Source organism: Rhinoderma darwinii, chromosome 2, assembly GCF_050947455.1.
Source record: "Rhinoderma darwinii isolate aRhiDar2 chromosome 2, aRhiDar2.hap1, whole genome shotgun sequence".
Lineage (NCBI taxonomy): Eukaryota > Metazoa > Chordata > Amphibia > Anura > Rhinodermatidae > Rhinoderma > Rhinoderma darwinii.
The window spans coordinates 121,691,258-121,714,833 of NC_134688.1; the positions used below are offsets into that span (position 1 = coordinate 121,691,258).

General features: G+C 40.2%; 1 protein-coding gene across 1 annotated transcript in view; it reads left to right on the forward strand.

Annotated features, from left to right (window-relative positions):
• SUCLA2 (succinate-CoA ligase ADP-forming subunit beta) overlaps positions 1–23,576 on the forward strand; it is a 90,449-nt gene that overhangs the window by 37,839 nt on the left and 29,034 nt on the right. The window contains exons 4-6 of the mRNA XM_075852247.1: positions 4,696–4,858; positions 7,793–7,921; positions 9,327–9,465. Of these exons, the coding sequence (XP_075708362.1) occupies positions 4,696–4,858; positions 7,793–7,921; positions 9,327–9,465 (431 nt within the window). The remainder of the gene's footprint in view (positions 1–4,695; positions 4,859–7,792; positions 7,922–9,326; positions 9,466–23,576) is intronic.

Consider the following 23,576-nt stretch of genomic DNA (forward strand, 5'->3'; position numbering starts at 1 on the left):
GGAGCGTACCGCAAACTGTGGTCATATATATATATATATATATATATATATATATATATATATATATAATATTATATCACACTTGCTCCGTACCAGCGCTGTATAACGTGCAATTTATTTCCTTTGAAGAGCGGTGGGAAGACTCTAGGGATATGGGCCTGCTATTTTTTTCTTAAAGAAAACCTGTCCTGCCCAAAAAACTGCAGCTAACATCTGTTCGATTGCATAGAAAAACAACCCTAGCACTCAGTGGTAAAGATGATCATGGAGGTAAACGTACATTTTTAAAATTTTATTTCAATTCCAAGGTATAAATACATTTTTTTTTTTTCTAAAGCAGGCGATTCTTTTAGGACGTTTCGGCCTATCCCAGGCCTTTTGTCACAATAGTTTATATGATTTTTTTCTTTATGTCACTTAAGTATAACGTACATATAGGGAATGGTCACTCATGTTGGCATAGATATGATACAGTGGTGTTTCACAAAAGTTGGCGTCGCTATATCAGAATGATATGCATAAAAAAAAGCATAATCGATGACATTTAAATTCCACATGGAGAGCGTGGCTCTATCTGCTCTCTATTAGTAGGCGGGTGTCGTCACAATTTATGGCCATTCAATGGAGGCCAGAAGAAAATGAACTCTGTTGTACAAAAGAACAAGATATTGATTTAATCTAAAACTTAGTATTTAAAATGAAGCTTCTCAATGTGTATATTCGATGAATAGATAAGATTTAAAAAATTAAAGCTTGTATAAAAGCAACAAGATCAAAATGACAATATGGAGTTATAATCCTGCAAAGAAGGAATAGGCAGAAATATATCTTATAATATGGTACATGCTTAGAAGTAGGAGGGATATTGGTAAAATTCCCCTCAGGATGTAATCGCCATATCTGATCAATAACCTGAATGGAAGAAAGGTCTGATGTGGCGTCTGTCAGACGCTCTGAGATGAGTATGGAGCCAATTGTAATTACCTGCCTTATATCCTGGGTGGATCGTCAGCCGCAAATTGGCTGCAGGTCTGCGTTCAATGAGTGTGTTGAAGAATGCGTGTACGTCACAGCGTAATATACGTAATTCCGTCATGCGTGTCTTTGGAATACAAGCGGTGGGGTTGCTAGGTTAGTGTGGAACGCATAGTCATATCGACCGTGTTGTAATGAAGAGGTAGGTTACACAGGTATTGTGAACGATGGTAATATTTGTTGCAATAGTAAGATGGGGACTTTGTGTATGATCAGTCAATATGTGTCGGCAGCGTATATGTAAGACTCCGTGTCTAGTGATGATGTAATGGGGATAAGGAAAAGAAAGAAAACATGTGAATAGTGAAGGAAGAAAATATGTAAGTAAAGAGAGGAGGAAAAGTAAGAAGGAACAGAGAAAAAGGAAAATGGGAAGGGGACGGGGGGAATAGTAAGGAGGACTAAAAGAAACTGGATGAATTTAGAATGAAGCGGTTTTATGGTACCTGTATCTTGTTGCACAATGGATCGTATATTTCTAACGTGCCTAAAGAAAACAAATATATATCATAATTAGTAAAGCTTGGCAATAAAATAAATTAAAATGTTTCTAACTCAATAAGTCATATTCCCTATTTAAGCCCTTGGGTGTTAGTGTTTCCAGGGTATGTATCCAGAAGGACTGGTTTTGTTAACATGTATGTGGTTACCTCCTCTTCTAGGTCTGGGTACCTGTTCAATGATTTGGAATCTCAGTTGTGAGGGTACGTGCACACGATGAGAGGCTTTTACGTATGAAAAGACAGACTGTTTTCAGGAGAAAAAAGCTGCCTCGTTTCAGACGTAAATGCTCCTCCTCGCATTTTGCGAGGCTTCTCTGACAGCCGTAAATTTTGAGCTGTGCTTCATTGAGTTCAATGAAGAACGGCTCAAATTACGTCTGAGAGAAGTGTCCTGCACTTCTTTTGCCGAGGCTGTATTTTTACGCGTCGTCGTTTGACAGCTGTCAAACGACGACGCGTAAATGACAGGTCATCTGCACAGTACGTCGGCAAACCCATTCAGATGAATGGGCAGATGTTTGCAGACGTATTGTAGCCCTATTTTCAGACGTAAAACGAGGCATAATACGCCTCATTTACGTCTGAAAATAGGTCGTGTGAACCCAGCCTGATAGATGATGATTCATTTTCAAAAAATGATCTGGTATAGGTAGCCATGTTTTCTTGCATCTAATTGTAGATTTATGACTAGATAAGCGATCTTTTATATGTTGGGTTGTTTCTCCCACATGCACTAGACCACACGGACACTTTATTAGATAAATTACAAAATTAGAGTCAAATGTAAAATATCCTTTTACAGGGAAAGTTCTGTTACTGTGTGGATGTTGAATGGCGTCTCCTTTAATGATATTGGAACAACATATGCAGTGTAGGCAGGGGAATGTGCCCTTGAGTTTGGTTTGGAGAAATGTTTGTCTGGTTGTTTTTGTGAGACTGCCTATGTCGGCAAATGTTTGGTCTCTTCAAACACATCATGTGTGAAAATACCTCTATTTGCGGATAAGCTGTGTGTAGTACCGGCTGATGATTTGTTGTAATTCTGGAATTATAGGGTGGTATGTGTGAACGAATGGCAGTCTTGTCTATGAAGGTTTACTCAATATAATGCTATTGCTTGTGGATGATGTTTTCCGAAGTTCCTGTTTCAGAAGTATGTCGGGGTATCCTCTCTGTGCAAGTTTATTGGACATTTGTTTTAACCTGATCGTTTTGGTGTTTTCGTTCGATACAGATCTGGAGATTCTTGTGAATTGTGATCTTTGTAATGAGTGTTTGGTGTTTTTGGGATGGTTACTCTGGTAATGTAATAGTCCATTTTTGTCCGTGGGTTTAGAGTAAATATATGTAGTTATATAACCTTCGTTATCCTTCATAATGATAGTTGCAGTATCTGCTTTCTGGACACTATCAGAATTTTATGTCCATTTCAATTCTTCCCTAACTAGATTGATACATGACAGAAAGTTGTCCAGGGATTGTTGAGGGCCCTCCCGGATATAGAATGTCATCGATATATCGATGCCAACATCTGGCATGTTGTAGAAAAAGTAAATTCGTATAAATATGTTCTTGTCCGAATAATGCCATATAGGCGTTGGCGTATGGTGGTGCAACGTTCGACCTCCGTAGCAGTGCTACAGATTTGTATATAAAATGCATCCCCAAACGTGAAAAAATTATCATGTAAGATCAGATCCAGTAACTTTAAACACGGAGTTGGGTCTCAGCCTTTATGCAAACTATGTCCTTGCTCATTTACCTTATTGTGTGCTTGGTTTAGTTTTCATGTGGAATTTCTTATGTATATCTTTGTAACAAAGCCGTACATGTATTGTTTCCATAGGCAGGTAAATGTATTGTTTCCATAGGCAGGTAAAGACTATATTTCCAGGATGTAACTCCGTGCAAGATAACCTTTACATACATTGAAGAAGTTGTATGAGATCGGGAAAAGATGGCTGCTTTCTTCTTAACTTGTATTGGACTGAGCTGTAATACCATATCGCAAGCATAGGCATCAGTGGCTGTTTTTCCTATTATTGTACTTGAAATCTAAATATAAAATGGTGTTTGAAGAGAACATTTCACCTGCCCATACATGTGCAGCATGTAATGGGCAGTGCTTCACAAACCCTGTCTCACTTGTAATTATTTTTCTAACTTCCTCCGTTATTTACATATCGGTGCCATTATATTTGGCGCCCGATATGTAAATTACCCCCTGAACTGTCAATGGGGCGTGTAAATAGCAAGGGGGCTTGGTACTATCACTGTGACACTGTCCAATCCGCTACGGACAGGGTCACAGCTGCTTGTGCTGCGTGATCGCTCTCGCGAGATCACACAGTGTTTCCTTCACTGTCTAATGATAGCTGAAGAGTGAGAGCATGTGCGTGTGTGCGGGCACAGCTCCGACGATAGTACCGCCATCGCGGGACAGAAGAAGACTAATTCACCATCTTTTCCTCTTCTATTCCGTGACGGCGGTGGAGCGGTACTCTCCATCTCTTGTCAGACAGTGAATGAAACACTGTGATCTCGCAAGAGAGATCACACAGCACAAGCCGTATTGGGCGCTAAATATAACCTCACAGATATGTAAATAACGGAGGAAGTTAGAAAAATAATTTCAAGTGAGACAGGGTTTGTGAAGCCCTGCCTATTACATGGTGCACTCAGCTGCACATGTATGGGCAGGTGAAAGGTTCCCTTTAAAGGTCACTTTATGCCTTGCCTGAGCATTTGAGTGATGTTTTGTGGCTTCTCTATGTGATCATGTTGATGTCCTGAGTTCTAGTGGAGTACAGCTTGCTCACGATTTGATGCCATTATTGACTCCACTTAGACATACATGGTAATAGAAAATTTGACGCCCATTAGTGTGCGAAAATGAGCTTTTCCAATCTCCCATGCACGGGTTACATTTTGAAAGAATCCTTTTCTAAACGCGGATTGAAAATGTCATCAGAGAAGCACAATCTATAAAGGTGAAAATGCTGTGAATGCTTCCCATAATGTTCTATCTATCCACCTGAGTGGGAGGATTGAAACTGAGGAGCGGTATCTGGACGCTGAAACCAATAATACATGTTTTGTTCTTCACTTTCGTCCTTTTATTTTCTATTCTTTTTTTTTTTTTTTTTTTTTTTTTTAGTCCAGAAGAAGCCAAAGCAATTTCTTCACAGATGATTGGGAAGAAGCTGTTTACGAAACAGACGGGAGAAAAGGGCAGGATATGTAACCATGTGTTCATCTGTGAGCGCAGATATCCCAGGAGAGAATATTACTTTGCAATTACCATGGAAAGGTCATTTCAAGTGAGTACCTGCGTTCTTCTGAAGTTTATAAGCTATAGGGAATGTGCCTGCTGCAGTCTCCTCGCTCACATACGTTCTTGTTACTGTGATCGGCTTCTCAATTCTTCATCCATGTATGGTAACTCTCCGATAATACGGCATGACGGGAACCGTCGTGATGTTGAATTTTTTTCTTTTGACTGTTTGATGCTTTGTTTGCGTTTTATTTTGGGCTTTCGAGCTATTTTGTTATTGACGGATTCTGCATTGGCTGGAATTCTCCAATCAGTTATTACTTCTTTATGGAGATGTTTTGTTTTTATTCGCATAAGCCGAGGCTATAGACCAATGATTTCTAACCTAGGTTCCATGTGGTACCAGGGTGACGCGAAAGGCGGCAGCAGCAAGACCTGTCACTTTTACTGTAGTTCTGGCAAACTGATTTCCATACAACAAATCTTGTCCAGAATATGAAACTCGAAAATGCTTTATACCAAGTTCCTTTGAGGTAGGAATAGGAGTTCCCTGGATGTTGCCCCATGATAATAAGGTAGGGTACCCGTCTGTGCATTGAAGTCTATGTCCCCAGCACCTCAGTTAATGCACATATGGGATTTAATTTATAAGAGCGAAGGAAACTGACGTGTAAATCAGCGAAGCCCAAAACTGGATGTTAATAAGGTGAGAATTGATGGCCAGGATGTTTTGTGCAACAATGAATGTATTTCCATGACCAGCTTTGCAGCGTCTTCTTCATTCATCCTTTATGTAGAACAGAGGCTGTTCATAGTCAGGTCATTGTGTGCGGCAGCAGAATTTGCTAATGAACAAGCTGCTTTGTATGGCTGGACATACGAGGTTCTCAGCACTAATATGTTAACTATCTGTGCCCTGAAGCCTGTGGGGCCGGAGTCCTTCCCCTGAGCAGAGCCACAATTTCATCTCCTGAGAAGGAGCCTGCAGTGATTGATCACATACTGTCAGATGTTTAGCAGCCAATATGAACATGCCCTGGAGAACAGAGACCTCACATTTATTCCCAGAAATCGCATCACAACAAACATTTGAAACAATTCCCTGCAGATTCCGCACTCATCGCCTTTTTAAATGTTAACTTTGTTTTTAATCAAAGATGTGCTGAAAATTTAAAATGTTTTATTGAAACTGATGGGGAAAAGGAGTTCTGCAGGTTGAATTGACCATTTGTGATCTTCATAGATACTGGAGACTATTGAAGGAATCTATGGCTTGCCTCTTGCGTTCTCATCTCATTGATCTGCTACTGTAGGACTAGCAACTTTTTTTTTTTTAAATAAAAATATTTTCCCCATTCTTTAGTTTTCTCACTAATATTGTCAGAAGGTTATATTGGGGGAAGCTGGATTGCTCACAGTCCCACCAATGTGTCTGTTTTGGACAAAAAGAAGATGAGGCAGCACCACCAAATATTCGGATAGAGATCCTTTTATTCCACGTGTGTGCAACGTTTCAGCTCCGTGTCAGTCTTTCTCAAGCATAACAGTGTGACACTCAAAGCACATATATATATGCAGTACAAAATTACAAAACCAATTACATACATATATTAAAATCGTGAAAAGATAATACAGCAAATATACATAATATTGTGTCAGTAGGATCCCTAATAGATATAGCAATACATACATAGGGAAATATATATCAAACATGCATGCAACATTTCGTTGTCCGCCTATAGATGCTGGACAGGCACATGAAGTGCACCATTTTTCCATCAGTTGTGTCCTGCTCAGGCAAAAAAAACAACTGTGGGATATGTGAATACTCTAATATTTCCTACCATCCATTTTAGTTGAAAAGAAGTATAGAACATGCACATTCATCTTTATGAAATGAGTAGCTCTTTGTTTAAGACATCAGTGTGAGATCCAGATGTGGACTTCAACTGATGTCACCTTTACTCAAATCACATCAAATAATACTCTGCTGTATTCCGTACAGGGCATTCACAGTCCCCTCCTTGACCGATATCTTCATGTTCTAATAAGTGAATTACACTATTGTATATTTATACTTATTTAAAGTGTATCAGAATTTTCTATTTTTGAGTAATAATGGCTAAATCTAGCAATTCTCCATTATAAATGATGAGGCAAGTTTTACGTATTCCATTATTAAACTGAACCACAAGGTGGCAGCAGTGTACCACATTAACAGCACCATTGCGGCTTAGACACTGTAGTATAATCTGTCTTGTCAGTATCAAGCACACCTACCTTTCATGTGGAATGTGTGTAACTGACAGCATCTTCATAGTCTGCTTGACCGAACTTGCCTTCTGCTAGGTTTCTGGCCAAAAAAAACCACAAAAAAAAATTAAAAAATAACATGCATTTAGAGCTCCTTTTAATTTAGTTACACATCTTGCAAACAAACATCATCAGATTTCAGAGAATCTTTTCTTGGATTGCTTAAATTACTTGTGAGGAAAATGGAGTGCGTGTGTGCGTGTGTGTGTCTGTGTGTGTGTGTGTGTGTGTGTGTGTGTGTGTGTGTTTTTTCTTAAAGATGGTAAACCGAGTGGATAGACCCTCCCATGACATCTCAAGAGTTAATGAGATACAGATTAGGGCGGATCTAGTGTGAAAATGACCAGTTATGCCAAACTCTACAGGATTTGTGAAATAATATTGGCGCATGAGACCTTTTTGGAGTACGTTTCTCTACGTTGTTTCTATTTTTGTACGATGAAGTCTGGTTTCTTGCCTGTGTGGTTGCTATTCCGAGTCTCATAGATTCAGAGACTAATCATTGTGGGGGAAGCTCAAATCAGTCAGACATCGGTAATCTTGTGTTTTGGACATCTGTATCCTCAAATAATAGCGAATAATAATTTAAGAACTGAAGCTCCTTTCATTATGTCGATTTTACATTTTGTGCTATCCATTGTCATTTTTCCTTTTTTCTTTTCTTTAGGGTCCTGTGTTGATTGGAAGTTCTCAAGGTGGTGTTAACATTGAAGATGTTGCTGCTGAAAATCCTGATGCTATTGTGAAAGAGCCAATTGATATTGTACAAGGCATCCAAAAGGAGCAAGCTGCTAGGGTAAATGATTTTGCTTGAGAATTGTTGCAGTTCTACTCCCTTCCATCGGTCCTACACTTCTCACTAATCTACTGAATACATTTTAGCAAGAAGTAGGGCACAGATGGATAGGGGCTGACTACACAGATTGTAGTCTGTTACCATGGAGATGCACAAGCCTGCATAGGTGTTCTAGAACCTAAACGATAGGCTATTTCTAATGGATTGGAGAAATGAAAAGAAAGATTTAGAAGATGAACATACCATTGCCTCACTTTTCTAGTATATACACTATATGGACACCTGACCATCATACCTTATGTGAGCTTGTTGTGCTTCAATTCCAAAACTATGGGTGTTCTATTTTCCCAACACCACCATATTTTACAGTAGGCACTATGCTAGGTAGTATTCTCCTGGTATCTGTCATACCCAGATTCGTCCATCAGCCTGCCAGAGAGTGAAATGTGACTCATCACTCCACAGAACACGTTTCCACTTCTCCAGAGTCCCGTGGCGGCGCGTTTTACATCACTCCAGCAGACGCTTGGCATTGCACATTGTGATCTTAATACTTGTGTGCAGCTGTTTGATCATGGAAAACCATTTTATGAAGCTCCTGATGTTCTTTTGCTGATGTCCGTTTGGAACTCAGCGGCGAGTGATGCCACCGAGGATAGGGGATATTCACACACCACGTGCTTTAGCACTTGATGGACCCGCTTTTATTATTGAAGTACCTATCCTTGTAAACACAGCGGTTCCGATAACAAAGAATATATTCAGAAATGGTTTTTGAGTCAATATTTATAAGAAAGAAAAGCTAACATTCTAGAAGGATCGTCTGTAACATGGGCCACCTCTCCTTGATTTCATCAGTACATAGATGATTTGATAATACCGAATAGCTGGCGTATGATGATATACTTTTTATTTTTTTTGCTATTTGGTACGCTTGAAGTAGCGTATTACATCAATAGACTATTGAAATGGTGTAACAACTAGTGACTTGAGGTGGAGTTCAATTGTACGTATGGTACTTTCCCTCTTACCATTATTTGTGCATGCAATTTTAGAATTTTTAAAGCAATTTTACTCCTTTTACACTAGAGAAAAAGTTACATATTCTGTCAAACATTTGGATGGGATTTTTGTGTAAAACCCCTGCAGACAATATATTAAAGCAATGAGTTTTTGCTTCTACCGGAATATATACTGTATACTTTGTCCCTGGTGGCTTTAACACATTGTTTACTTTACATTTGTAACTTCAATAATTATGTGAGCCAATTACATCAGACCAATAGTAGATGGGAATAGAGATAGAGTGTATTTTCCATGGGAATTTAGCGGATTAATCAGCCTGCGATAGTTTACTTTATTTATAGTCTCCTTTTTTCTTTTTTTTTTTTTTTTTTAATGTTAGCTTGCACAGAAAATGGGCTTCCCGGAGAACCTTGTGGATGAGGCCGCTACATGCATGATCAACTTGTATAATCTGTTTATGAAGTATGATGCCACAATGGTTGAAATCAATCCCATGGTAGAAGACGCATCCGGAGTAGGTAAGCAGCACTTTTATAGAGCGCTTTATCTCATTCATTCTACTCCAGCACCGATATGTAGTTTGTGTGCTTTTCTAAAAATTCTGGGGGGCAAATTTTTTTTTCTTTACAATATTTCTATTGATGTGTGATGTTTAGAAAAGGAAATACAATACTATGTGAGATAAATATAGCAGCACACCTCTTATTCCAATTACTATATGTCAGTGTGTAAAATGTTTTGACCTGGAGTCCCTGGTATAATTTCCAATATGCTTTTTTTTGTGTTCCTCAGTTTACAACATCTCTGCTTGTTGTTGTTCAGTAGAAACTATCATTGTTTACTTTCAGTGGATAAAATTCTGTCTATGGTCATGTGATGGACACACAGGTGCACGGCTCGTTACAGTATGTGTATCAGAGCTGTGTCTTGTAACAATCCCAGAACCTGTGTCTCCATCATATCAATTAACCCCTTCAGGACACAGCCTGTTTTGGCCTTGTGGGCACAGATGATTTTTTTCAAATCTGACATGTCGCTTTATGTGGTAATAACTTTGGAATGCTTTAACCTATCAAAGCGATTCTGAGATTGTTTTCTCGTGACAAATTGTACTTTATGTTAGTGAAAAAATTTGGTCGATAAATTCAATATTTATTTGTGAAAAACGTCAAATTTTAGCAAAAATTTGCATTTTTCTAAATTTAAATGTATCTGCTTGTAAAACAGACAGTAATAGCACACAAAATAGTTACTAGTTAACATTTCCCATATTTCTACTTTGTTTGCATCATTTTTTTCACATCCTTTTATTTTTCTAGGACGTTACAAGGCTTAGAACTTTAGCAGCAATTTCTCATATTTTCAAGAAAGTTTCGAAAGGCTATTTTTTCAGGGACCAGTTCAGTTCTGGAGTGGCTTTGAGGGCCTTCTATATTAAAAAGTCCCCATAAATCACCCTATTTTGAAAACTGCACCCCTCAAGGTATTCAAAACAGCATTCAGAAAGTATTTTAAGGCGTTTCCCAGGAATTAGGGCAAAGCAGAGGTGAAATTTACAAATTAATTTTTTTTTGCTGACATTCATTTGTAATAAAAACATTTCTGTAACACACAAGATTTTACCAGAGAAACGCAATTCAATATTTATTGCCCAGATTCTGCAGTATTTAGAAATATCCCACATGTGGCCCTAGTGTGTTTATAGACTGAAGCACCGGCCTCCGAAGCAAAGGAGCAACTAGTGGATTTTGGGGCCTACTTTTTTTAGTAATATATTTTAGGCACCATGTCCAGTTTGAAGTGGTCTTGTGGTGCCTAAACAGTCGAAACCCCCCCAAAAGTGACCCCGTTTTGGAAACTACACCCGTCAAGGTGTTTTTCTAGGGGTATAGTTAGCATTTTGACCCCACAGGTTTTTTTTTGTGCAGAATTTAGTGGAATTAGTCTGTGAAGATGAAAATCACCTTTTTTGTTTTCTGCGAAAACATAGAATTTTTTTCATTTTTACAAGGAATAAAGCATAAAAAGCACCCCAACATTTGTAAAGCAATTTCTCCCGATTACGGCAATACCCCATATGTGGTCATAAACTGATGTTTGGACTAACAACAGTGCTCAGAAGGGAAGGAGCGCAGATTTTGCTGGATTGGTTTTCAGTTCCATGTCGCGTTTGCAACGCCCTGGAGGGACCAAAACAGTGGAAACCCCCCCAAAAGTGACCCAATTTTGGAAACTACACCCCTCAATGTATTTTTCTAGGGTTATAGTGAGCATTTTGGCCACACAGGTTTTTTTGTAGAATTTAGTGCAATTAGGCCGTGTAAATGAATAATCAACATTTTTTTTGTCCACTAAAATGTTGATTTTATTATTTTTTTTTTTAATTTTCACAAGGGATAAAAGAGAAAAAGCACCCCAACATTGGTAAAGCAATTTCTCCGGAGTGCGGCCATACCCCACATGTGGTGGTAATTATTTTTTATGAGAAATTAATTAACCCTTTAAGGACTGATCCTTTTTTGCTTTTTTCATTTTCGTTTTTCACTCCTCGCCTTCCAAGAGCCATAACTTTTTTTATTTTTCCATCAATAGAGTGGTGTGAGGGCTTATTGTTTGCGGGAGGAGTTGTAATTTCTATTGACACAATTTAAAGTACCATGAAATGTACTGGGAAACTGAACAAAAATTATTTGCGGGCTGAAATTGGAAAAAACTGTTTTCTCCATTTGTTTTTACGTCTTTCACCGTACGGTAAAAACGACAAGTTTTTAGTTTTTTATTCTGCGTCTCAATAAGATTACGGTGATACCAAATTTATATAGGTTTTTTTTATATTTTACTACTTTTACAAAGAAAAGACTTTCATAAAAAAACAATTACCGTATTTTTCGGACTATAAGACGCACCTGACCATAAGACGCACCCAGGTTTTAGACAACAGAAAATAGGGAAAAAATAATTTGTTAAAAAATAGTTTATCCTGTTTCACCACATTCTGAGAGCCAAAACTTTTTTTATATTTTTTTTATCGATTGAGTGTTGTGAGGGCTTATTTTGTTGCGGGACGAAATAATTTTATTTTTTACATTGTGCTTGGGGAAAAATGGGAAAAGGTGTGTGTTTTTTTTATTTTTATTTTTTTATTTTTTTTTTAGTCCTCACTCACACGACAGGGTCCGAGTGTCGGCCGGGAAAATTGGCCGATTTTTCCCGGCCGGTTTACATCCGTTCCGGGCCGTGTTGCCGTTTTTACCGGCCGATTTGGATCCGATTTGCATCCGGTGTTTCCCTGACCGTTTTTTAATCGGATGAATTTTTTGCACTTTACTTATTTTTTTATTATTATGGTCTGTCCCTCAAAGGTCAAAAAATACCTTTTTGGAACTTTTTAATATTTTTTTTTTCTTTCTTTTACACCAGGCTTTTCCACTGTAACTGGGGCTGCACAGCAGCCCCAGTTACAGGGGAAATCAGCCCTCTCATAATGACGATTGTCACTAATAGGGCTGTGCTGGGTCTACTTAGACCCAGCAGCAGTCTGTCACTAACGGCACCCGGCGATCATGTGACCAGTCACATGATCCACCGGGAGGAATAGAGACAGCGCTGTGTAAAAAGACATCGGAGAAGACAGCAGCAGCGAAAGCTGCTTCTATCCTCTCCTCCGGGTCCCCGGCAGTCACTGACAGCCGGAGACCTGACATTCAGCTGCCCGATCGCTCGGGCAGCAAGTTAAAACCCGAGCCGTAAAAAGTCTATGGCTCGGGTTTTAAGGACCCTGACCGCTGGCCGTAAAAATACACAGCCAGCGGTCGGGAACCGTAACAAGCAGGGGAAGGGAGCCAGCGCAGCGCTCCCTTCCACCCGCTTTACACCCCAGCCCTGCCACACAGTATCTCCAGCGTAGCCATTCGTCCGAATGGCATCAACTCCTCCTCCTCCTCACATGCACTCTGCGCTGTGAGGAGGAGGAGAGAGTGCACGAGCGACGGTAGACCCTGCCATCACTCGGGACACATTCCGGTGATGGCCGTGTATTACCCGGCCCCATAGACTTCTATGGGAGTCGGGCGGCCGGGTACGCGGCCGAAAATAGGGCATATCCCATTTTTTGACGGCCTGTTTCCCGGCCCGTCAAAAAATTGGTCGTGTGAATAGCCCCATTAGGGGTCTATTATTCCTAATGCTGCCGGGTGCCGGCCGGGAAACCCTGTCGTGTGAATCCCGCCTTACACTCCTAAAAATTTATCTAACATTATTATTTATTATTTTTTATTTTTTTTACACATTTTATTAGTTTCCCCCCCCCCCTAGGGGACTTGAACCAGCGGCCACTTGGTTACATGTAGAGTTACTGAAACAGCGTAACTACGCTGTTTCCATAACTCCCATAGTAGTGAATGGCAGTTACGGAATCAGCGTAGCATGCGAGCTACGCTGTTTGCGTAACTACTGTTCAGTTCTATGGGAGTTACGGAAACAGCATAGCTCAGCGAGTTATTATGTTTCAGTAACTCCACATGTAATCAAGTGGCCGGGAGAGCACAGAAAGCTAGAACGGGGTTTAGGGGGCCCCGTTCTAGAGATAGGTGCGGGTCCTGCATCTATCTGATATTTATGACATATCCTGTGGATATCCAAAAAAGAAAATGTTCAAAGCAGCACAAATCCCGATATCAGGAGCGGTGACACGCTGTAAGATTAGACAAACCCAGTCTGACGTAATGTAATCTTAAAGACCCTCCACTTGTCACGGGTCGAAACGTTGCCATTTTTTATTTGGATGTTTGACCAATAAAAGAACATATTGATTGAAATTTGGGAGACGTGTGCTGCTGTTGAACCATGCCTTTTCTGAGTATATCCTGTGGATATGTCATAAATGTTCTTCATATAAAAACCACTATAAACGCCGCGGTCGCTATTGACCACGGCATTTAACTAGTTACATGTGTTTTATGGCAAACCCCTTTATCCCCTATCAACAGAATGTGAGATTGCTGGGGGTCCGACCGCTGGGACCCCCAGCAATAAGGAGAACAGGGGAGCGAAAGTCACCCAGAGTGCTACATGAGAAGCCTGGACTTCCAGTGTTCTGTTCCGCAGCTCCATAGAGATCAATGGAGAGCCGCTCGCGCATGCGCAGAAGAATCCCATTGATATCTATGAAGCTGCCGGACACAGAACGCGGAAGTCACAGCTTCTCATGGTAACTTTCGGTCCTGTTCTCCTTATCGATCACATGTATCCCCTATCCTGTGGATAGGGGATTCATGTGTTTTATGGCACATGACCTTTAATCTGCCAGGAACAGCGAAATTGCTGTTCCTGCCCGTTATAGCAGCGTGTCAGAAGCTGACACCTGCAGTGTATGGAGCGGGCTCAGCGCGTGAGCCCGCTCCATACATCATCCCCCTCCAGCTCCTTGATGTGCCAGCACGTCATGGGTCGGGAAGGGGTTAAGTAATGAAGCGGTCATGGCGCCCGGCGATGCCGGGTCCCTTGACTGCGGACTATAAGACGCAGGGACTTTTTAGCAAGATTTATTCTTGCTAAAAACTGCATCTTATAGTCCAAAAAATACGGTAATTGTTTTGTATCACATTCTGAAATGCATAACTTTTTATTTTTTGGTCGATTGAGGGCTTATTTTTGGCAGGACGAGCTGTAGCTTTTATTGGTACCATTTTATGGTGCATACAACTTTTTGATCACTATTTATTAAATTTTTTTTAGAGCTGAGGTGACCAAAAAACAGTGAGTTTTGGCGTTTTTAAATTCTTTATTTCTTACGGCGTTCACCGTGCGCTATAAATTACGTTTTACTTTATGCTGCGGGTCAGTATGATGATGCAATACCATATGTATGTAGGTTTTTTTTTATGTTTTGCAGCGTTTGCTCAATAAAAAAAATTTTTCTATTACATTTATTTATTTTCTGCGTCCTCATATTCTGGGGGGGAATAACTTTTTTATTTTTTTGTCAAAAAAGCTGTGGGAGGTCTTGTTTTTTGCGGGACGGGTTGTAAGTTTTTATTGGTACTATTTTGGGGTATATGCGACTTTTTGTTCACTTTTTATTTTATATCTTGGGAGGGGTGGTGACCAAAAAATAGCGATGTTGGCATAGTTTTTCATTTATTTTGTTTGCGGCGTTCACCGTGCGGGAAAAAAAATAACATTATAGTTTTATAGCTTGGATCGTTACGAACGCCGTGAGACCAAATATGTGGACTTTCTTATTTTTTTATTTATTTATTTTTTTGAACGGTTTCATTTTTTTTCCTATACACCGCGTTTCAAATTATTATGCAAATGTTATTTTCCGCTGATTTTCCTAAGTAATCGATGCAAATGACAGTCAGTATAATCTTCAAGTCATCAACCGTTGGAGTATAATGCGAATTTTATTGAACAAATCTCCTAATGATAACAGATTATTTTTTTTTTAGAAGTAGAAAACTCAATGCACTGTTTCAAATTATTATGCACAACAGAGATCAAAACATTTTAAAGGTTGTAAAGAGAACTAAAATGGTAATTTGTTGAATTTGCAGCATCAGGAGGTCATATTTACAGAAATCAAAAGCTCTTTCAATCAAAAAAACCCCTAACAGGCCAAGTTACATGTTAACATAGGACCCCTTCTCTGATATCCCCTTCACAATTCTTGCATCCATTGAATTTGTGAGTATTTGGACAGTTTCTGCTTGAATATCTTTGCAGGATGTCCGAATAGCCTCCCAGAGCTTCTGTTTTGATGTGAACTGCCTCCCACCCTCATAGATATTTTGCTTGAGGATGCTCCAGAGGTTCTCAATAGGGTTGAGGTCAGGGGAACATGGGGGCCACACCATGAGTTTCTCTCCTTTTATGCCCATAGCAGCCAATGACACAGAGATATTCTTTGCAGCATGAGATGGTCTATTGTCATGCATGAAGATAATTTTGCTATGGAAGGCACGGTTCTTCTTTTTGTACCACGGAAGAAAGTGGTCAGTCATAAACTCTACGTACTTTGCAGAGGCCATTTTCACACCGTCAGGGACCCTAAAGGGGCCTACCAGCTCTCTCCCCAGCTGAGGGCTGGGGGTGTCCCTACTCTGCCGTGTGAGATCGATATAAGTATCAATCTCACCCGTTTAACCCCTCAGATACGGTGCTCAATAGCGTGCACCGCATCTGAGTGGTTTTGGAGAGAGGGAGGGAGCTCCCTCTCTCTCCCACCGACACCCAGCGATACAATCGCTGAGTGTCTGTGTCTCCAATGGCAGCCGGGGGCCTAATAAAGGCCCCCAGGTCTGCCTGGAGCGAATGCCTGCTAGATCATGCCGGAGGCATGACCTAGCAGATGCCTGTCCGTTTTAAATGGACAAGCAGTAATACACTGCAATACAAAAGTATTACAGTGTATTTTAATAGCGATCGGAGAATCGCATATTAAAGTCCCCTAGTGGGACTAGTTAAAAAGTAAAAAAAAAGTTGAATAAAGTTAATTAAAAAAAAATGATTGGTATCACCGCGTCCGTAACGACCCCGACTATAAATGTATTACATTATTTAACCCGAACGGTGAACGCCGTAAAAAATGTAATAAACTATGGAAAAATTGCGGTTTTCTGTGAATCCTGATTTTAAAAAAATTTGATAAAAAGTGATCAAAAAGTCGCATCGACTCCAAAATAGTACCAATAAAAACTACAAGACTTCCCGCAAAAAAAAGCCCTCGTACAACCGCATCGGCGAAAAAATAAAAAACGTTACGGCTCTTCAAATATGGAGACACAAAAACAAATAATTTTGGAAAAAAAGCGTTTTTACTGTGTAAAAGTAGTAAAACATACAAAACCGATACAAATTTGGTATAGTTGCAATCGCAATAACCCGCTGAATAAAGTTATTGTGTTATTTATACCACACGGTAAACGGCGTAGATTTTAGACACGAAAAAAAGTGGCGAAATTTCAGTTTTTTTTCTATTCCCCCCCAAAAAAAAAGTTAATAAAAGTTAATCAATAAATAATATGTCCCCCAAAATGGTGCTATTAAAAAATACAACTTGTCCCGCAAAAAACAAGACCTTATACAGCTATGTCGACGCAAAAATAAAAAAGTTATAGCTCTTTGAATGCGACGATGGAAAAACTTAAAAAATGGCTTCGTCATTCAGGTTTAAAATAGGCCGGTAATTAAGGGGTTAATAATGTGGAACGTCCTTAAGTAGTTTTCCTTGATTGGGCAAACTAATTATCACAGGTGTCTGAGATTGATTACAATGATTCAAAGAGCCCTAAGACACACTACCATCCATGAGTTTAATTGAAAAACTAATAATTAAATATTTGACACTTAAATCCAATGTGCATAATAATTTGGAACACGGTGTAATAAATGACTTCTTATAGGGAAAAAAAACCCTTTTATTTTTACACTTTTATAAAACATTTTTATGAATTTTTTTTTTTTTACACTTAATTTTTTTACCTGCAGCTCTGATTGCTGATCGAATACATTACACTACCTAGGTAGTGTAATGTTTTCCAACGGTCAGTGTGACATCACAGTCACTCTGACAGTAAGTCTACGAGGACCAGCCAGAGGCTGGTCCTCATAGGCTTCCATTCATGGCAGACCCAGAGGCCGTTGCCTGGCCTACGGATGCCATTTCAAGCATCAGCAACTCCCACAATCAATCGCCGCATTTAAGGTGTTCATTGCCGCTGATCGGCAACACTGGAGTGTCAGCTGTCTGGGACAGCTTACCTCCCGGTTCCCCATGCGCATCTTGTCGCCGACAGTGTGCATCGGGAACGACACAGTGACTTCCTGTCACTGACAGGAAGCCTATCAGGACCAGCCGCAGGTTGGTCCTGATGGGCTTCTGTCCATGGCAGACATGGAGGCCATTGTTTGGCTTCCGTTTGCCATGCTAACTATCGGCACACCACGCGATTTGATTCCCGGGGTCTGGCGATATACAAGAAACCCCTAAAATGCCGCGATCGCAACTGATCGCCGCATATAAGGGGTTAATTTCCAAAATCAGCGGCAAAGGACTGCTGCCCGGCAACAGTGGAGTGTCAGCTGTCGGCGTGCACCGGAAACAACTCCGTAACTATATGTCCTCGTGCGGGAAGTAACCTCGAATAGGGGTTAATACCTTAAATATATTGGAAAATTGTATCACTTTTTTAATTATACAAAAAATATTAATTTGCTGAAACCGGACAAACCGTTTAAGGGCTTAGTCACACAAACGAGATGATCGGCCGTGTGATGGCCGTTCTTTTTAGCTGCCGTCACACTGCTGCATTAAAATGAATGTACATTTATGGAGCTAGGTAGTCACTGTCCAGGGTGTTGAAAGAGTTACCATCAGTGCTGGATAGAGAGAAGAGGCGGCTGATCAGTGCTGGACACAGGGAACGGGCTGCACTTATCGTCAGTAACTCTTTCAGCACCCTGGACAGTGAGTACCATGCGTGGCGCTCACAATATAGATTTCGAATGTTTCCTTCAAAAACCCACAACCAATAGTCAAGTGCCGCGACTTCCACTGCAAAGATCACAACTCAGAAAAAAAAGTTTATACTTACCCAGAACTCCCTGCTTCTTCCTCCAGTCTGGCCTTCTGGGATAAAGTTTCATCCCATATGACCGCTGCAGCCAATCACAGGCTGCAGCGGTCACATGGACTGCCGCATCATCCAGGGATGTCAAAAGAGGGACGCGTCACCAAGACAACGGTCGGGGTACGTATGAACTTCTTTTTCTTTCTATCGCTGCGTTCCGCTGTGGAAACTCTGCACAAATGGGCTGCCCCTTCTCTCTATCCAGCACTGATCGCCAGCCTCTTCGCTCTATCCAGCACTGATGGAGAGAAGAGGCTGCCGATCAGAGCTGTATAGAGAGAAGGGGCTGCTAATTCGTGCAGTGCAATATCTGTCTACGTGTACTTCTGCCCGCCCGGCTGTTGCTAGGCAACGGCTCCATCACAAATGGACGGCACACGGATGCCTTCTGTGTGCATACAGTTTTTTTGACTGGCCCCATGGTCACGGAATCTCGGACCAAAGTAGGACATGCTCTAATTTAGTCGGAACGGAACAACGGGACCGTCCAAAAAACTGAAGTGTGCATGGCCCCATTGAAATGAATGGGTCAGGGTGCTAGCCGTCAAAAAAACGGCTAGCACCCTGAAGGAAAAAACAGAAGTGGGCATGAGGCCTGAGTGGGCATGATCCCTCACGTATGCAAATCTGCTGTAAAAAAACAGCAGTTTTACACAGCCCATTTGACACCCCTTCGTGTGAATAAGGCCTAATTTGCAAGAGACAAAGTTCTTGGTAATCGTGAAGAATTAAAACACTGCATGTTAGAAAGTTGTATCATTGTTCATTATTTAATGATTTTCCTTTATAAGCCTGTGAAAAACCCAGTTAATATCATAAGACCTAATGTAATCGAAGAAAACAATGAAATAATGGAGTCCCAGTGGCACGTTGTTAAACGGGTCCTTCGTGTTGTCGTAAATTTAAGGGATGCCTATTTTGGGTATTTGGGTATCCACACCTAAGTCTGCCAGGGCCATAAAGGGAACAAGACCTCTGAAATACCAATAGACTGGAAGTTCATCTGGGTTTCTCAATACATATGTTTGGGGATCAACCGTAACCCGAAGGAAAAAAAAAAAGGGAAACCCCATCTTTATGGTGACCCACAATGTCAAACTGTCCAGCAAAGGTTTGCACTAAAATCGTTGACAAATTCACGACAAGTCCAGCAGATGTTGGAATTTCATGCAACCATGAACCAAGAAACAATTACCCATAATGCTCTCAGAAGGTCAGAGCAGTCGGGCACCATTGCTATGGGCAATATTTATCGAAGCACTTTTACATACCTCTGAGGGTGGCCTGCACCATGGCAAGCTTGAAAAAAGATTACATCATATTTACTTGGTATTCCCGAATAGGGTAGTTTGAAGAAGAGAAACACAATATTTCCAGCTCTTAAATCGAGCTGTTCGGCTTATGAACCACATTAAAGTGTTAGCCCCTTGCTCTGACGTTAACCGCTCTAAACCAAATGGCTGATTTATATGTTGTTCTATTGGAAAACAAAGTGCTCTAATTATTATTCTTACTCTGAGACGCCTGCATACGTTTATCTACTTGCATCTATATAATATTTGACGTTTCAATGCAAATGACACAACATATCAAAATATGGTTTATTTTCAGTAAAAGCACATCGGTTTGATAGCTGAGGTAATGCTTTGAAATAAAAGATCTTTAGATGCTTCGCAAATCGCACACAACGCCACAGACTATGACCAATTTGCACACACACACACATATATATATATATATATATATATATACACACACACACACACACACACACACACACACACACACACACACACACACACACACACACTAAAGCAGTGTATTAGTGTTTTGTGCAACTTTGTACTTTGTTTTTATTAGAAATTGTTTTTACTTTTTCAGATACAGCGTCTATGTTTCCTGATTACATAGAGACTGTATCCTGTGCTGATACCTGAGTCTGTCAGGTCAGCGGGGCAGGTGGCTTTGGTGACAGAGGGTCATATATGTCTCTGACGGATTCAGCGGTTATCGATCACCTCTAGGTTCATATCTTAGGTGTACATATCCTTTAAATGATGTGGTTCCTGTCAATCAGCGACTGGTGGGCAGGGCTAATGGCCGCTCATGGATACAAACTGCTAAAGAAAAAAAATATATATATTTTAATAAAAACTATCCAATTCCCATAAGTGAGTGATCCAGTGTTGGAATCGGGGTCTCTGGCACTACTTTATGCTTCCCACAGCATGAACTTGGTGACTGATTCCCTTTCAAAGGTTATGTATACATGTTATATAAGTATGAATCTCTCTCCTTGGAGGTCCCATACATTATTCATATGTTAGCTAGCTGATCTTCAGAATATAGGAAATACATTGGGAACGAAGCTGGCAGGTTTTGTTTTCTGATTTCATAAGAACCACTGTCGGGTCATACTGGGAGTTGTAGTTCTGGAATAGCTACCGGTTGAAGACCACTATTAGAGATGGATCATGTTTGAACTAGAATAAAACCTTTTCAATAAGATAAAACAAATCCGTCACTCACTTTTCAGTAATTGTCAGAGGTAAAAAGCATACTTGGTACATTTGTGCTGCTAGTGTGGATTTCGGGTGAGGTTAGACGGAGCATATATGTTATGCAGTGTTCATCTACTACCCATGCAAACATTTAGAATCCCATCCTCGCCTATTCCAGTTTTTTGTGTGACAGAAATCATCTCAAGGCTTGATGGTGGTTTTATAACCTTGCTTTGTGTGTCTCCTCTACCGCTGGTTATACCTTGCTGTTTAGATGCCGGAGTGGCTCGCCTGCTGTATTGCATGAGTGCCTCTGACTCATCCTCAATCACCGAGCATGGCAGAAACTCCCGAAAATTGAAACACATCATGTCACGAAACAAATATATATGGAAAAAAATGCAATGTATTTCAGTGTTGTAGCTTGTTCTGGTCTCTTTCACGTTGCATTTATAAAATATCTTTCAACTTCTACCACTCATTTTTTTTATGTTGAGTTGCCTATAGAGGCTATTAAAATATGAATCCACCTTGGACTTTTTCACGTTTTTATTGTGTAACGTTTTTTCATTACATTGTAATAGGCATTTCTTCTCCGATAAGTGGAACAAAGGGAAAAATGACTACAAATTGATCAACATTCAATATTATTGTCGAAAGTAATTGAATGTTTACTTACTCACCGCTGTCCGCATAACGCGTGGAAATAATCATTGGAACAGCAGTTAGGGGATCAATACCAGAAAATGTAGAAGTTATTGAATGTCCCCTGCAGTCCCCTTACTCATAGTACTAAACCGTTGACCTCAGGACCCTCCTTGCTATGCTGTAGCTGTACCTCTCCACCTGCAGAATTGACCAGATAGTCAGGTGACTTTCACCCCTCTAATGCAGAAAATGAGGGCACTGTTACCACAGCTATCCAAACCCTCAATCCTATCACTCGTGGAATCCTCGTGGCCCTGCCTTCAGTCCACATTATAAGGCCCTGTTCACACTGCGTTTTTAGAACATACCCGAATATCACGGTATCCCTAGATACACAAAACATCTCAGCCATGTCGTTTTGCAAATAATGGAAATCATGTGGAAAATATTCTTACTTATCTTGTGTTTCTTAATGCCACTTCTACACAGCAGTTTTTTGTTTTTTTTTGTGACATTTTTGCATCTGTATTTATAAGCCAAAGCCAGGAGTAAAACCTACACCGCGAAAAAGTATCATGGAAAGATTTGCTCCGCATTCTTGTTTTGGAGCCACTCCTGGTTTCAGCTTACAAATACTGATTATAATACTGCCGTGTAAGGCCCCATGCACACGACAGCAAAAAAACCTCAGTTTTTGCGGACCGCAATCGCGGTCCGCAAAAACGGAGCCATTCACTTTCATTGAACACTGACACCTTTCCGTAGCACTACGGAAGGGTGTCAGTGCCGTGGAAATGTTCCGGGAATTATGGAACATGTCCGTTCTTTCGTACTTTGTATGGGAGCACGGCCCGAAAATGCGGCTGTCAGTCAGCGGCCGGCCGTGCCCGCAATCGCGGGACGTGATTGCGGGCACGGTCGTGTGCATGAGGCCTAAAATAGGCCTAAGCTACATACTATTATGATTTGGAGCTCCACTTACAATACTTCAGCCTCTGAGCTGAAATCTCCCAGCATTCCTTGCTGGATCTACAGTCGAGGACATGAGTGTACATACACCTTAGCCAAATTCAACAAAACTCAGTTTTTCATAATTCCTAAAATGTAATCCTAGTACACACTCCCTTCTCTTAGATCAGTTAGGATCGCTACTATATATTAAGAATGGTAATTTAAAGGCACAGTCAACTTGGTGTATGAACTTCTGAGCCACAGAGTGGGATAAAAGAAATAAATCATTGGGGCAGATTTACTAATACTGTAAGTTTTAGACGGTGTAAATTTTCGGCAAGGCAGTCATAAAATGTGGCAAATTTCGAATTCGTATTGACCAACAAAATAAAGTTAATGCCATTTTTACCACCCGGTGAATGCCGTATAAACAAAACTTAAAAACAATGGTTGCATTTAATTTTTTTTTTCCCCATTCCACTCCACAAAATAATTTTTAAAGGCTTCCCAGTATATTAAAAAAAAAAAAAATCCTAATATGGCTATGTTAAGAAATATAAAGACGTTATGGCTTTTATAAAGCGGATAGGATACAACGAAATTAGCAGCGGCAGCAAGGTGTTAATACGCCAGACTCGTGTATTCTTTTTTTTGATTCGTCATTTAAAAATAATTACACTATTTTTATGTTTTTGTTTTTTTTTTGCTGTTTGTTCTATTAACCTTTCGGACCTGGAGGTGTAATTTACTGCCCGATACTAGGGTGGTATATTCTACTGACAGATTTGCTATAAAGCTTACTGTACGTGTATTAGTCGCTAACATATTTACCATGACCATGGATTTATCTTATCCTGGTATATGCTATTCAAATTCATGAGAATTATGTTCGCAAAT